Source organism: Melanostigma gelatinosum (assembly GCF_949748355.1).
Source record: "Melanostigma gelatinosum genome assembly, chromosome: 19".
Classification (NCBI taxonomy): Eukaryota; Metazoa; Chordata; class Actinopteri; order Perciformes; family Zoarcidae; genus Melanostigma; species Melanostigma gelatinosum.
This window is the reverse complement of record NC_136652.1, coordinates 9,623,463-9,639,587: the sequence shown is the minus strand read 5'-3', so window position 1 is coordinate 9,639,587 and position 16,125 is coordinate 9,623,463. Positions and strand designations below refer to the sequence as shown.

The window sequence follows — 16,125 nt, the reverse complement described above, 5'->3', positions numbered from 1 at the left end:
AAATTGCGGTTACTGTTGAAGGTGATGAGTAGAGAGCAGAGATGTGTGGAGGTTCTACCAATGACAGTTTTATAGATAAACTGTTAAAAAGTGGATTCATCTGCATGTATATAGACATGCACAATTGCACCACACAACAAGACATTACTTCAAGCTTGCCAATGTCTAAAATGTTCCTTAACGTCTAATAAGCACGTTTGCAAATGTTTTTGATGCTATCCTAAATTGTCTTCATTTTTAATGAAGCAGCCAGGGCATCTCATAGAGGGGCTATCACTGCAATCACCTATTAAAGGTATGAGGAGACAAACATCCTTTTCTCCAGTCTCCTGTAGGCCAACAACAGAAAACCAAGGCTTCAATTAGCACAAGATCTCCAAAATTAGACAATAGAAGTTTGGAAAAACGTTGCCTGGTCTAATGAGTCTCGATTTCTGCTGCAACATTCCAATGCTATAGGGTCAGAATTTGTCAGAAGGATTCTGACCCTGAAATCGAGACTAAACAGACCAGGCAACATTTTTCCATCCAGCCATTATCTTTCGCTCATCTGGGGGCCGGGTCGCAGGGACAACAAGCTCAGCAGGCTCAGCAAGTTATTCCAGACGTCAGTCTCCCCAGCAACTTGTTCCAGCCCTTGATGGGGGCGAATGGCCAGACGACATATAATCTCTTGGTTCTGGGTCTACCTTGGGTCTCTTACCAGTTGGACTGAACTCCCTCGCTTGTGGCAGTCGTCCAACATCTTATCAGAATCAAGACGAAGTAAAAGGTAAATGCATATTAATGTTACATTCAAACTGGTTTTGTGTTTACTGTGTTGATATCGTTTTCCCACCACTTATTACATCCGTTTAGCTGCTTGAAACTCCTTCGCCCTTTTGCATATGTGATCAAAATTTTGCAAAAAGCAATAGTCAATGTAGAGAGATGCTTATGATTGGGGATTAAAAATGTCAGTAGAAAATCTCGCTATATGCTGATTACCAAAAAGAAAATAGGTAATGGACAAGGTATAACACAACGCAGTAAGCCCATGGATATTGTCAGCATATTTAAATATATTGGTTTGTTGTTTGATGAAAAATATACATGGAAAAATCATTGAGACCAACTGTACAAAGGTGTTAAATTGAATGAGGTGTGCGGTCGGATTTGAATGGAGAGCTGACAAAGAAGCATTATTATATTTATACAGGTCTTTGATGAGAATAGAGGGAAAAGAGGCTGCAGATAAACTTGCCAAAAGCGTATTAAACAAAAATGATATTAACATTTTCGAAATTTGTTTTTGGAGCTCAGAATGTTTTAAATATGTTTTTTTACTATGCTTTTACTATGTACTGGCTCTGTGGCACTCTGAGATTTTTTTTAAATGAAAAGTGCGTTACAAATAAAATGCATTATTATCATTATTAGAAACAAAAGCAGTAATATAGCACAGAATAATGACATTTTGGCAGGAAATTTGGAATAATGACACAGAGTAGAAATTATAACAGAATTCAGACGTCAGTCAGAGTGAGAAGTGATAGAGGTAAATGTGGAAAAGAAGATGTCACTTTTTGTAGAGTAAGGTCAAGACATACAGAACTCAATGTAAATGTAAAGAAACTGTTGAACATGTGCTTATTGTGTGGAGCATCAAAAGACTGTTAGAGATAGGCGACAAACAATTTCAGGTTAAAATGGCTTTAGGCGAGTTTAATATCCAGAGTAGAACTTTTTTATGAAGTCAGAAGTCTTTTTTGTTTTTACTGTTATTATTTTTAAACACTGTCATAAAGCCATGGAGTTACACACTCCGGTACAGTCGGATGCGGCATGCACCTTAAAGGTTGGTTTGTAGTCCGCTATTCAATTAAAGAAGAAGAAGCTGGCTAAATCTCGGATTTTGTGCAGAGTGAGTGAGTGTAGTGGAAGTTTCCGCGCAGACCCTGAACGCAGCAGCATTGTCCACCGGCAGCAGATTCATCAGACAGCAGTCCGTCATCTTATTAGATTCAAGACGGATTTAAAGGTAAACATACAAATGTCAATGCAACAATTAGACAGGTTCAGTGTTTACTTTCATGGCATCATTTTGCCACCACGTATTATCGGTTTAGCTGTCTGAAACTCCTCCGTGCTCCCTCACTAGATCATTTGTTAGAAGCTAACGTTACCGGCGACCTCGTATCTGCTGCTTATTTCAATACTTTCTATTGCACCTGAAGTTATGTATGCCATGTTTGAATTGTGAACATGAACCCGCACTGAAGAGTGACTGCACATCACTACAGATGCATGAGTTACAGTGAGGATTCGTGCTCCGGGGTAGCTAGCTGTGAGTGCTAATCCACCCATTTCCGCATTCATGGTCTTCCGCCCTGTTCATGTTGAGGCTCGTTCCGTTTGATCTCAATGCTGCTGTTACTTCTCTTTTAAAGGGATGGCTCGTGCTAGTGTGTTGGGTATATTCGATGAACATAAATGCTTTTGCATTGATTTTGAATGGTCATAACAATCGTTTTCCTGTAAGAAGATTAGTTTAGTTCCAAAGTCCTTTCACTAATCTGGCAAAAGTGGAATTGCCTTGAGGGTAATAAAATGTAACCATGGGGGTAATACAAATCAAGGTTTGTTTTTTCCGGAATAACTTCCCTCTTGTTGAAAACTCTGCTTACCAAGCAAAACATAATTTCAATTAAATTGTTTTTAAAATCATTCACTTTATCAAGGTTAATTGCTCTCATCCTACACAGAGTATTTGATACTTTTAAGAAAAATAAGCAGATTAATTTCAAGCAAAAAAAGTCTATTTGCGTTGATATATTTGTCTCTTGATGTTGTTTTCCCTTTTTAGCAACAATGGATGTCGCTCATGAAGTGAAACTGCTGGTGCAGGAGATCCAGCGACTCGGCAGTAAAGGTGAGTCTGTGCTATGATTCTGCCTTTCATCTGCCGTGAATTCAAATGAACCACAAACATGCAATCATGTGATGTTTGATCAGTCTAGTTCCAGCTCACTGCTCCTAATGCTGGAAACACAAACAGACCGGAGGACCAGCTCACCAGCCCTCAGTCTTCACTTGTTGTATTTAGTCTAAAAATAACTCTTCAATAATGTTTTCATGAGCCATCTTTTGGTGCTAATACTGCGTTCTCTCAGTTTTTTTAAGTTTTCGATTAAATATTTAAGCGTGCAACTGGTTCCAGCATCTCAAATGTCAAGATGTGCTGCTTTTCTGTTTTGTTTTTAATTGTAAATTAAATCTTTGGGTTCTGGACAGTTGGTCGTACAAAACTATATATTTGAAGAGCTCCTCATGGGCTATTGGAGATTGTTACGAGCCTTTTCAGCAGTTTTGTGACATTTTGTTAATCTATAATAATCAGCATATTATATATCAATAAGAAAAAGCCCTCAAACTCGGTGTTAAATCAAAATAAGATCCAAGAATAACACTTATTCAATCTCTTAAACCAATTTAAAAAGAAGCCATACACTTCATGCATTTGCTTTCACTTGTTAATGAATCAAATAGGCGACTTAAGTCCACTTTATCTGGTGTGACTGAGCGGCTTACCTGCGAAAACATTCTAGAATCATACACGAACGCTCAGGTCGTTACTACCTTTTAGATTACGATCCGTCCCATTTGGAATTAACGTTATCAGTCTGTCTCTCATTTCAGGTGCTGATGGTCAAACCAGAGTGAAGTTCGGGGTCTTGTTCAATGACGACCGGTGTGCCAACATCTTCGAGGCGTTGGTGGGCACCCTGCGGGCAGCCAAGAGGAAAAAGGTGGTCAGTTTCGAGGGCGAGTTGCTCCTGCAGGGCGTCCATGATAACGTCGATATCGTCCTGCTCGAGGAATGAGGCCAAAGTTGGTGTCGGAGGGTCTTCTAGCAACTTACCGAATCCTCTCGAATGCCGAGCTTCTGCCATCTCTCGGCTCGCCACTGAGCTTCTGTTTTCAGTTATCTTGCGTCATCTGCAGGGCTCAGTATTTTGAATTCAAACGTATTAGATCAAACGGTACGGACCCAGCTGGCATGTCTGCATTTGATTTTACTTTGCCAAACTATCACGAAAAGTAATTTGAGAATATTTTTGGTTTTCGGGGACTGAAAAACAGCCACATTCATGGTTTCAGATGACAAGGAAAATCCGTGTTTCTCTCCTTCTCAGGCGCTGCTGTTATCAACATGTGATTTTGGTACACTTTTAAGACTATAAACGCACAAATCAGGAATGTAATAATCCGTGTAACACATTAATTTTAGTTATTTTTTTGGAGAATTTACAGTTTAAGGTGGCTTTCACAACCAAATGCTTCTCTTGATGGTGTCAGGCACACAGAGCAAGACACTCTGACAGACTTCTTCACTTTTTTAATTGGAGCACTCTGATCTTCACATATTGCTTGTACAAATACTTTCGTTTTTTTTAAAGCTGCACTTTAATTGTTCCCTTTAACAGCCTCAAGTGGCAACGGGAGTTAAGACATCATTACCTGCAAATCATATAATGTGTTTTCACATTTATAGTGTATTATGTCTGTCAGCTTTAAGACAACGAGATGTATGTTTCCACCAACAGTGTCACCAAAACATTTATTGTTTACATGAGCCATCTCTACTACCTCTTGTGGACTTTGTAAAAAGACCTTATGAGACCAGTGCTTTTGGAAATACACGAACAATTCCTTCATAGAAGCTACAAAGACAAGTGCATTTCAAGAAAAAACGTGTCCACCTTTTTGTACTCGATGCAATCTACTAGAGTAGTTTTTATTCCATCTTTTTACATGTGGTCAAAGGTGACCTTTCTCTGCTAAAAAAAACCTCTAAAACTTGCCTTTTGTGAGAAACAGAGAAACAGTTGATGAGCAAATGGCGAATGTATTTCTTGTGTAATTTTTATTAGTGTATAGTAATTACAGGGTGATTGGTGCCAGATGCAAAAGATGAATTTGTGATGTTTCTCAGGACCGACTCGAGAGAACCAAAATATGTTAAGTAAATGAAATTAGGTGTCTTACTTGTGACACAAGATGTGCATTTATAGTTTTATTAGTTTTTTTAAAATTAAATATGACCATTCTCTGTTCTGTACTGTAGGTCAAGTGATACTTGCAGATCAGGCGTGATCACTTTGCTTTGTTTCGACAAGCTTCCCAAGCTTTGTATGGAGGCCTAAAGTGATCAAATATAAATAAATATACCATATGAATAGATACAGACCAAATGTTATAAAACATGAATTTGTGAAATAATCCAATAGATATATTTTTTTAAACTCAGATTGTGACAATGAAATTCTGGCAATTGTAATTGATATATATTTTTAACGTCAAAATTCAATTGTTTCCAAGTAACCATTGTATTTCACCATGCCACTGTTAATCAGTGAGGATTATGCAGCCACGTGATTGGCTGTTCACTCATTCAGACCACAGAAACAGCCAATCGCATACTCGCTCTGCCCCATCGTCTTAGATAATCACCTGAAGGACCAACAATCTCCAAATATTTTTGCCTGAATGTAACATTTCATACTTGGCAGTGGTTGTGCTCACCTGCATAATATCAAGATTTATATCACAACAACTCTGCCCTGTGAGACCAACGCCTCATCTGCAAGTTTTATGACAACCAATTCACACTCACTGCTGTTGTGTCAACCTAGCACATTTTTTTATGCTCAGGTGTTTGCTGTTTTGTTTCAGCTTGACTTGAATTATGTCTCTTTTTTCTTCTTCTTTTTTTTAACCCAATGGGAGATTGTGCTCTAAACAGCGCTGGTGGATCAAAAATGTGTTTAAATCATGAAAACTGAATGAGGTTCATCTTAAAATGATTATGAATGAAGCTGAAATATAGCCTTAAATGCTAAATGTAATCATCAGTATTTGCATCAGAATACATAACGATATATAGGCTAAATAGAAGTCTGAAAAGTTATGGAAATATTGGAGAAAAAGCAAGAGTTGGGAAGAAACAAGCTGCTTGCATCACTGTCATTTTTTCATTATCCTGCTGTGTGTTGCTCTGGATCGTAAATGCAGATTGCAGCACAAGATAACACTTAGTGGAGAAAGTTATGATCAGAGCAGGGCCAATACCTCAAGCCATTTCTGTGAACTTGTGGGCTGCCTGCATGATGTGTTCACGTGCGTCATTACTGTCTTTTTGTATCGGCAATAACACATTCCTGAACGAATAAAGGTCTGTTACTGCGGAATAAACACAGAGGAATAAAATCTTTACACTTGAAGCCTTGAAGCTGATTTGTGGTGTGTTTTGTGAGAAGACTCTTCATCTAAAACTTGATACACTGTGTTTTTATTTCAATGTGCCGCTGACACTGGGCACGCTACAATGTTTGTGCATTTTTGGTTGAAAACTTCTGCTATGAATGGAGTGTACTTTTGGTCATCGAAGTACTGTTGCTATACTCAGCTGCTGTGGAATCACACTTCATGTAAATGGACACACATGCAAACACCTTACCACATATCTTGCATAACAGGAAGACACACACACACTTCACTGCTGTTTTGCCTATTTTTGTAGTTTAGTGTCTCTGTTTAGGTGTCTCTGTTGTCATTTTGTGTATCTTTGTGGTTATTATGTGTCAATTTGAAGCTCTTTTTGTCGTTATTTTTGTCTGGTTGTTTTGCCCCTTTTTGTAGTCCTTTTGTGTCTCTTTGTGGTCCTTTTGTGTTTTCTTGAGGTTGTTTTGTCCCTTTTCACAGTCATAAGTCTTGTAAGATTCATGAATGGTGTCTGCCCCTCTGATCTCCTCCAGGAAGAACAATTTGTTTTCTTTTGTCTTGTCATACTTTCCATTCACTCTGGTGTTCAAACATTTGGTAAAATTGAAATGCCATTGATTGTTGCACAGGTACTTTGAGGTACATAGTCCATGTTTTAAGTACTATTCTGCTGTAAAGCTCCTGTTACCTTGCAAGGGTTTTTTTGGGATCACTGCCAGGCTGATGAAATATGTGCTGTCATGAGAGCTATATAAGATGATGCCTCCCCACAGTTATGTGATACATGTTACTTCTTCTCATCAACTTCTAGTCTCAAGGCTGAGTCTGCTGCTGAATTCAAGTACAGTGAGAATATCTTACTCATATATTATGGGAGGTCATTTGCATTATTATAAGTGATGGAAAAGAGATGAAAAAGTACTGTGGTTAAATACAATTTTGGGGTAGTTGTATTTGAGTATTTCCATGTAATACGACCTTACACATGTTCTCCACTGCATTAAATCTGACAGCTGGAGTGATTGTTGCTAATTCATATTTTACATACACTATCTGAGATGACCTTTATAGAATATTAAGCACTGTTGAAGACGTACAAGGGTATATACAAAGCAGCTTTAATTATCTCCACTTCACAATAGTAAACTGGTAGTTACTTAACCATCCAACAATACAATGTTTCATAATAAAAGCGTACAGGGGCAATATTTCTGCATAATGCCATTTTCAGCATGAAGCAGTCATTCTCAGCACTCAGGTTACCTCCAGCAAATCTCATACAATATTTATGAAACGTAAATCACGCAAGTACAAATGTAAATGACAATCAAAGATGTAAACATAGACATACAATAGTGCAGGAGTTACAATATAGGAATATGATAAAGTATATCTTTGGAATTTAGGTTATAGGTTGTGCAGTAATGTTGTAATGAGAACCAGTTAGGGACTGGTAACAACAGGATGTAGATGTAGGTAATGCAGCAGATATATATACACATTATAATATATCTATATTTGTGATGTTTAACAGCTTGTTAGGTAGTAAAACATGTTTACTGTGATGTGTGCAGCTTTAAACAGGAAAAGGAAGGACATACACTCGTGTCAATAAGAGATTATCTCGTCTTATTTACTTCCTTCCACCACTGGTTGTCATGTATACAAACAAAATAAAACGATTAATGGTTTGAGTTGTTAAGAATTCAATTGTATTTCGAAACTATAAATTCAGAGCTTTCCCACAGGCCATGAATGCATCACAGACCGTTGACGGCCAACGAGGGGGGCGGGGTCCCGTGACGTCAGGGGTGGAAGAAAACAGCAGAGCAGGAATCAAAACAAGAGACGGACACGCCTTCGTTCTTTAAGGTTATAGCAACTTATATTTTTGTAACTGCTGCTGTCATAGCTGCATCAAACCCTGCCTGTCATCCACGAGGACACCAAAAACAACAACAACACAAAGACAAAGCACTGCAACCACAACAACAAAAAAGCACCACTGCAGAAATGGAGTCCACAGAAATGTCAGACGTTGACAGCAGCCGTTGATAGAGGTCGAAAATAACACTGCCATCCGAATCCTGTACAATGCCCAACCAGAAGAACAACAACAAGGGAAAGAAAAGCAAACGCACGAACAGCAGCGGAGATGAGCAGGAAAATGGAGCCTGTGCGGCCGCAACAGGAGGCGCGGCCGCGGCCGCGGCTGCTACTGCCGCTGCACCCAGGCACGAGCGCTCAAGTGGTAAGAGAGGAAACGTACACAGATGTAGAAGTTTAGTGATGCTGCCTTCCTGCCAAGGTGGGGGGGGGGAGCGCTGTCCTGTCTGTGCACCTCTGACATGCATGCACTGCGACGTTCCAAATGGCTCCACTCATTTTCCAATCCGGAGAGAACACTGTGCCAAACTTCGGTTGAAAAATGTCCTAGCGTAATGGTTACCTGATTGTCTGCACGCATAGGCTATAATGGTCGATCACGACTTTAGGCCTTGTATGCATTGAGTGGATCTTGTTTGTCCGTTGTGTGTATGTGAACCAGCATGTAGTTTCTACTCTGCTGCATTGGAATCACGGTTTGTGTGACTGAGTTACACTGATGGTTTGTTTTGGCGCAAAACAACAAGAGCAGGGAAATAAGTTGAAATGTGACTGAGACAGGTGTTGCTTGATAGCAGAATTGGAGAGCGGTAGTCGTGTTTTTGTAGTCTGGCGTCTTGTTTTTACGAGTTTGAATAGCACCCGAAATGCAAGACGTCTTTAAATTGTCAGATGGAATTTGTCGCCTCGAGCTCTTCCGGGAAATAAACAATTACCACCTATGAAACGAGTACTCCTTTGCATGACACTACATCCGCGTGAAAGGCTGTTACATTCGGTGTTAATCAGCAGGCCTCCGCTCTCGCTTCCTGAAGTGCACCTTGTCCACACAGTGTTCGGCTGTGGCCTTCCTCGAGAGGAATACTGACAACTCACCGCTTGTCTGCGCACTCAGCTCAACTTCCCAGAGACACTTTAAACAGCTATAAAGACAAACTGACCCGTGCGCTGCTCGTCTCCTCCAGCTTTTCATTCAGATTTGGTTTAAAACAGACCTCAGAACATAAGCTGGTTCTTGCACTTCAGATATTAGTGGTCTTCTGAGTCACTTTATGATGTTATTATTACACTTTTATTGTAGAAACACGTAAATGCACCACAGCTGTATGTATATTTGTTTTTCAGAGGAGTTAAGTGTATAATTCTGAATTGTCTTTGGGTGTGGACTGGACAAAATAAGCAATTTTAATATCACACCTTGCATTTTTGTACTATTTTCTTATTCACTTAAGAACAAATGAATCGATTAACCAAGAACATAATGATCAGATAAGTCTATCTGCAGCACAAAAATATTCGATTAAATATATAATTAGGACAGGAAAGTAAGTAAAGTTTTGAAAACATCTTTAATTAAGGAGCTATGTGTGGTTTCTTTTGTGTCCAAGCAAGATTAATTTAAAGCTGAACTCAGTGTGGAGCTTGAAAAGAGCCGCTCACAGGCTTGGATGGCCGAGTTGAATTTCATAAATCGATGGCGATGAGGCAGCAAGGACATCTCAAATTGAACACGTTCACCTCATGTCGTGTTGTTGATATGCAACTCATGATGGAGAGACTGCTTGAATGGTTCCGTCGTCTCGGACGAAACAAAAACACGTTTGAAAGGCATTTCATGCTTCTTTTGATGGAAGAATTTCTTATTTTATTGGACATTGATTATCTTTAGGTTTTGGATATTTGAAGAAGTCACCCAATACATAAAAAAAAAATCTATTTTCTGATGTTTACTCGACCAAACTATTCAATGATGAATCAAAAAAAAAAAATGATAATGAAATTAATCATAAACTGCAGCCCTAAATTGAAAAACTTTTGGTTTTGGACTTTCGAAAATGAGCAATTTCAAGATGCTATTTGTTTTTTTTCCCCTGCACAATTTGAACAAATGATTAACTATTTAATTAGAAAAGTAACTGAGTGATTAATAGACAATGCGGCATAGGCTCAGTAAGATGTTACTCATTTATGAGGCGAATAAATCCCGATTTTGTGGGAAATTGTGATGAGAACGCAACGAACTAATCCCCTTCCTGTCTTTACTCATCCAGAGGGCCAGTGTGCGACCCCTCTCGGCTGCAGCTTTGCCCGTCCCATCGACCTGGAGAAGGACGACTACCAGCGGGTGGTCTGCAACAACGAGATCTGCCCTTACGGCAACTGGATGCACCTGCAGTGTTTCTACGAGTGGGAGAGCTCCATCCTCGTCCAGTTCAACTGCATCGGCCGCGCGCGGTCCTGGAATGAGAAGCAGTGCAGGCAGAACATGTGGACCAAGAAGGGCTACGACCTGGCGTTCAGGTTCTGCTCTTGCCGCTGCGGCCAGGGCCACCTGAAGAAAGACACCGACTGGTATCAGGTGAAACGTATGCCCGACGAGCGCAAGAAGAAGCTAACTGAGAGGAGCAGGAACGGGTCCAGTGGAGGGGCCGCAGGGCCCGGGGACGGGCTTTTTGATGAGCCCAAGAGAAGCAAGCCGCCAGGAGCAGCAGGTATAGGAGGAGGTAAACTCCTCCACAGAGCTTCTAGTCAGGACTTACCTCGGAGACAATCAATGGACCGTCAGAACTCTTCAGAGAGAGGAGCAGTAGGAGGGCTCCCGACAGGGGGACCCTTTTCTCTGGGGCCTCCTCAGAAGTCACCATGTGACTCCCCGGGACAGTCTCCCCCATCTGGTTTCCCTTTCTCCCCCACTGCCGTCCTAGGAGCAGCAGCTGGAGGGGCAGGATTGCGAGGTTCCCGTCAGCTGGGAGAGTTCTTCAAATCAGCTGTCCACATGGACCCGCAGAGGAAACACCTGCTGGTCGCGGGAGCTCTCGGCCGGGGAGGCGGCTGCTCGATGGGAGCCTCCGGCGGTGGACCCCACCTCGACCCCGGGTCTGTAATTCCCCTGCCGCTGTCCTTCGCCCTCCCGCTCCACCACCGGCTCTCCTCCGGCAGTGTGGGCGACGTCACGCACTCTCACCCGGTGCAGTTCCTGAGGAGGCTGGACCTCTCGGAGCTCCTCACCCACATCCCTCGACATAAACTCAACACCTACCACGTCCGCATGGAGGACGATGCCCAGGCAGGCCAGGGAGAAGAGCTGCGCAGGTACACCGCAAAACATGTTTCCCTTCTGCCTTAAAATGTGAGTTAACTGAGCTGATGTTGAGTGGTTAGTTCAACGTTGTCTCATGAGTTTTGAAGATATGTAACTGGCTGAGTTAGGTTCACTGGATACGAAAAAACACGTTTGACCAATGTAAGATATTAAGTTGAGCCAACAAGTGTTTCGTCAAACTGAAATTAGTTACAATCAGACGTTACATTACATTTCTCAGTTTCTAAGTCAGTTATGATGGACAAGATCTACTGGTATGGCTGCTTCTGGACTTACTGTTGCACTTTCAAAAGCTAAAAGAATGAGAAAGTGTCAGTGGGGAAAAGTCTGAAATTGATACTGACCTTCATCACAGTTCAAATAGTTTTCATTATTATGAAAAGAAACAACCGTGACTTAACTCAACATGTAATAAAGACACACAGCAGGTTCCCCTCATACATCTTTTCTTTCTACTACACAACAATGGACTCTCTGGAGAGTTTTTTAACACTCAAGCAGTGCATGCTGGGAGGTCTGCTAAAATGCTGATCACAATTCTCCACAACACAAGGTGTCATATTTAAATGGCCTGTTTTGTCCAACCAACAGTCCAAAACAGCTCATGATCATTTGTTTAAATCTAATTAACCTGAAAAGTAGAAGACGAAAGATGATGTTTTACACTGTATAATAAGACTTGGTTTGTAACGTTGCGTTTGTTAAGTGGTCTAACTGTAGCTTATAGTTTGTGTGTTATTATGAAACCAGTTTTGCTCAGTCAAATTAATTGTTAAATATCTAAGAAACATACCTCGTAACATGTATTTTAATATGAGCGATTCAGTATATTACCTTTTTGCAGGAAATGAATCTCAATCAGATATTGTTTTAACACCATACCATGACACAGATTAAAGTAGATAAAACACCCAGAGTGCATTGCAAATTATAAATGATTAAATGCAGCGGTCTCATTTACTTATTGAAGAGATCCGTGACGACACCATGATTGCTTCTTTAACTATTACTGCTTGAAACACAAATATGTATTAAAGAATACTTCATTTTATTCTTCTGTGTGTTGGGCTGTTACAGAATCGTAATCACCTCTTATCGCGTTAGACGTGCCCACCTTATTACTCTAACCGTTACAATATCACCAGTTTCAGCCTGAAACGTTGGCACGCAAAACAACTCACGGGATTGATTCTTTGTTTATAAAGACAACTCTGATAAAACCAGAAGGAATGTCGCGTGAACCTGCCAGAGGCCCCATCCAGTGTGGAGGACCTAATGTTTCTGTGCATGTTGTCCTGTAGGTTCATCCTCTCGGCCCTCAGTGCGAGCCAGAGGAACGTGGTCAACTGTGCGCTGTGCCACAGGGCGCTGCCTGTGTTTGAACAGTTTCCTTTGGTGGACGGGACTCTGTTTCTCAGCCCTTCACGCCACGACGAGATTGAGTATGACGTCCCCTGCCACCTTCAAGGTAAGACCTGGTTTGCAAGAGCATGGCGTGCGAAACAAATACTTCCAGCTACGGATCATAAAAAATAGCTTTTTTTTTTTCATATTTGCTCAAACTGTCTCTGTATCCTGACATAGTCAATTTTGCACAGACGTTCATGGTGCCCAGAGGATGAATCCTACCGACTCTACTGATCCTCTGACTTTTCCTCTTGCGCAACCATGAGGTTGACGTTCGTGTTTTTTTTTGTTTGATTTCTCAAATGCTATTTGTATGGATTGCCTTAAAATTAGGCGCAGACATTTTTTGTTCCCAGAAGATGAAACTTTGATGATCCTTTAACTTTTTATCCAGCACCACCAACATTTAAATGTGTCCTGTACGTTTCCATCAGCCTCATCTCTACCTTGTGTTCAGAGCTAACCAGCAAATATAACATGCTAAACTAAGAAGATGAACACGGTAAATATTAGATATGTGTTAGCATTGCCGTTGTGAGCATGCTGACATAAGCATTTATCCTGTATAATCTCACAGAAAACTAAAATTACCATCTGTGATTGATATAAAACATGTTAAAACTATTTACGCTGTGTTCAGTTTCTATTGTAGGTACAGTGTTTCATCTGAAAACCAACAAACGCATTGATCAAGTGTTGTTATTAAGCTCTGGATTGGCTGAACATCAGCTTTCAGGATTGTTCGAATATGACAAAAACCAAACATTTAATGTCTACATGAATTGCAACCATGATTATGTTATGTTTGCTCAATTATAAATTCACATTCTAGTTAAAATGTCAAGCTTTCTTTTCTACAAATAGAAATTACAACTGGTTAATCCATCAGTAAGCTCAGTCCACGCTGTGAATATAGACAGACGGTTTTTTGCTGGCTCAGTCACACATGAATGGGAATAAGCAGCGCGAAGCTCCTTTGATGTTCTGGCCCACAAGCTTTGAATATGTATGGTGCTTGATATGCATCAGCATGAAAGGATTATTTCTTCATGCTTTTGCATCAGGCAGAATATGAATGTTGGCGCAAGAGAAATGAATCATGCTGTACAGTTAAACAGTGAGCTGTTTGTTTATTTAACGGTAGCTAACAGCTGAAGAGCTTGATTTTGTCCTGAACAAATGTAAATGCATGTTTGTTTGTTTTATTGGTGAGCAAGTTTGCAGGGGCGTATTTTTACAACACGTCTTCATCGAAAAAGTCACGACTCTCGATGTGAGTGGCTCTGAATGCATTCATGTTCATAATGGGATTTGAATGGTCAGCTGCATTGTATTTCCTCCATATAGCTTCAGTTTGACGAGGTTTCAAAGCTCTTGTTGGGTAGATTTAAAAATAACACGCCAAATAAAAGCACTTGCAACTATTTTCCAAGAATGGCTTGTTTGGCATTCCACACAGAATTTGTGCAGAGCTGGGAAGGTTTCGTTTTGGTCCTTGCCAGGCTGATCTTTTAGGATGTGATCACTCCGGTAGCTTAGTCTCTGGTCTGTATACAACATGAAAGGACATAGAAACTGTTATTTATCTTGCATGCACTGCAGAAGCATGATAATGAGCCATGGGAGCAATCAGGAGTTTGTTATTTTTAATTTCCCTGGCTGATTATCTGACTGTCTTGTTATTCTGTGAACGTAATACTTAACTATACTTCTTTATTTCTAACAGGCAGGTTAATGCACCTCTACGCCATCTGTGTGGACTGTCTAGAAGGCGTCCACAAGATTGTCTGCATCAAGTGCAAGTCACGCTGGGACGGGAGCTGGCACCAACTGGGCACGATGTACACCTACGATATACTGGCTGCTTCCCCGTGTTGCCAGGTAGAAACCGATTATTCTGACTAATATCACACGTGTCCTGGAGGTCAATGGGCAGAGAAACAGTGGTACTCTCCAATGCTGCCGTCATCCGGTTGCTCACTGGAATTAAAGTTGTATTAATCCGTGTTTTTAGCTGCGACTCGCGGCTCTGTTGCCGGTCACTCGGTCCACAAACATTTCCCGACCCTTTGGCGGCCACAGCTTTTGCCTTAGGAGGCTGACATTTTACATGGAGGTTGAGTGTTATAACCTCCTCTTGTGAATTTGAACCTGTATATCAACAATGGATTCAATTGTGAGGCATCACTCGTAGTGGCTGAACCATGAGAATTATCATCCAACTCAGTTCCCCTCAGATTTTCCCCTTATGGAACATTTTAGTGTCTTTCAGCTCATTGTTTTTGGTCATCAACCCACAGCAGGCAGCCATTTTCAGCAAAAAGCTGTCCACTACCTGTCCAGCACCAAACAGCAGACAAACTCAGTTTACGACTAACTGGTGAACATAGTGGAGCATTGAGGGACCAACAAAAGAGCCAGAGGAGAGCAAATATTGGACCAGAAATGACTTCATAATGCTATTGTTGCTCTTTTGCTAAAAAGCCGTATGCCATATGAATTTACTGTTATGAATGCTAAAATAGTTGAGGAGGTGCTCAAATGTTACTATCCAGTACACTCGATACCAATTTAGCTTTGTGCAAAAGAATCGTAAAAACGCTCTTGAAACATAGATCCAACTGAAACAGAAGAGAGTCGGATACAATTCTGTCTTGCTTTTAGTTTAGTTAGTTTTAGCGAGTGGAGTCTTGGGTTGACATTTTTTCGACACACGTCCTGAGCTTCCTGGTCAAATCTTGTTTTGCAGTAATTCAAACGTCCTCTTTAGTGACCTGCGTCCTCCCTGTGTGTCCTCAGGCTCGTCTCAACTGTAAGCACTGCGGGAAGCCGGTGGTGGACGTTCGAGTCGGGATGCAGTATTTCTCCGAGTACAGCAACGTCCAGCAGTGCCCTCACTGCGGCAACCTGGACTATCACTTTGTGAAACCGTTCTCCACCTACAAAGTACTCGAGGCTTATTGACAAATGCTGTCCATGCAGGCTAGTTGAGCTGCTTTTGTTCTCAATTTATTTTTAAACACAATCTAGGAAAGATATTATTTTTGGGGCCTTAAGGTGATTTTATGTTTTTATGTTCACTCTCTTTTGTTGTTGTTTTATGTATAGGAAAAAGTTATCACTCTAGTTTTTAACAAAAAAAAAAAAAAAGAAAGAAAAAAAAGTTCCAAGACAGTATATCTGCAGTTCCAGGAAGGTGTTGATAAAGTGTAGAACTGACACATCAGTCAAGCAAACGCACTCAT

The 16,125-nt window shown here is 40.8% G+C and overlaps 2 protein-coding genes across 2 annotated transcripts; both read left to right on the top strand.

Moving 5' to 3' along the window:
* Nucleotides 1–1,918: 1,918 nt before the first annotated feature.
* abracl (ABRA C-terminal like) lies at nucleotides 1,919–6,253 on the top strand. The gene is made up of 3 exons (XM_079290534.1): nucleotides 1,919–2,020; nucleotides 2,846–2,911; nucleotides 3,679–6,253. Exons 2-3 carry the CDS (start codon nucleotides 2,851–2,853, stop codon nucleotides 3,861–3,863), a joined length of 246 nt encoding a protein of 81 aa, XP_079146660.1. The 5' UTR covers nucleotides 1,919–2,020; nucleotides 2,846–2,850; the 3' UTR covers nucleotides 3,864–6,253.
* Nucleotides 6,254–8,089: 1,836 nt separating this feature from the next.
* Nucleotides 8,090–16,090, top strand: heca (hdc homolog, cell cycle regulator). The gene is made up of 5 exons (XM_079290643.1): nucleotides 8,090–8,515; nucleotides 10,422–11,463; nucleotides 12,775–12,941; nucleotides 14,607–14,761; nucleotides 15,680–16,090. The coding sequence occupies exons 1-5, from the start codon at nucleotides 8,359–8,361 to the stop codon at nucleotides 15,842–15,844; spliced, it is 1,686 nt and encodes a 561-aa protein (XP_079146769.1). The 5' UTR covers nucleotides 8,090–8,358; the 3' UTR covers nucleotides 15,845–16,090.
* Nucleotides 16,091–16,125: the final 35 nt, after the last annotated feature.

What these genes read in the sequence shown, in the direction of transcription:
- heca (XM_079290643.1), top strand. Translation starts at nt 8,359, where the DNA reads ATGCCCAACCAGAAGAACAACAACAAGGGAAAGAAAAGCAAACGCACG. An exon ending in CGTCCCCTGCCACCTTCAAG is followed by an intron (nt 12,942 to 14,606) that starts GTAAGACCTGGT and finishes TATTTCTAACAG; the next exon opens with GCAGGTTAATGCACCTCTAC. An exon ending in CTGCTTCCCCGTGTTGCCAG is followed by an intron (nt 14,762 to 15,679) that starts GTAGAAACCGAT and finishes GTGTGTCCTCAG; the next exon opens with GCTCGTCTCAACTGTAAGCA.
- abracl (XM_079290534.1), top strand. Translation starts at nt 2,851, where the DNA reads ATGGATGTCGCTCATGAAGTGAAACTGCTGGTGCAGGAGATCCAGCGA. An exon ending in CCAGCGACTCGGCAGTAAAG is followed by an intron (nt 2,912 to 3,678) that starts GTGAGTCTGTGC and finishes CTCTCATTTCAG; the next exon opens with GTGCTGATGGTCAAACCAGA.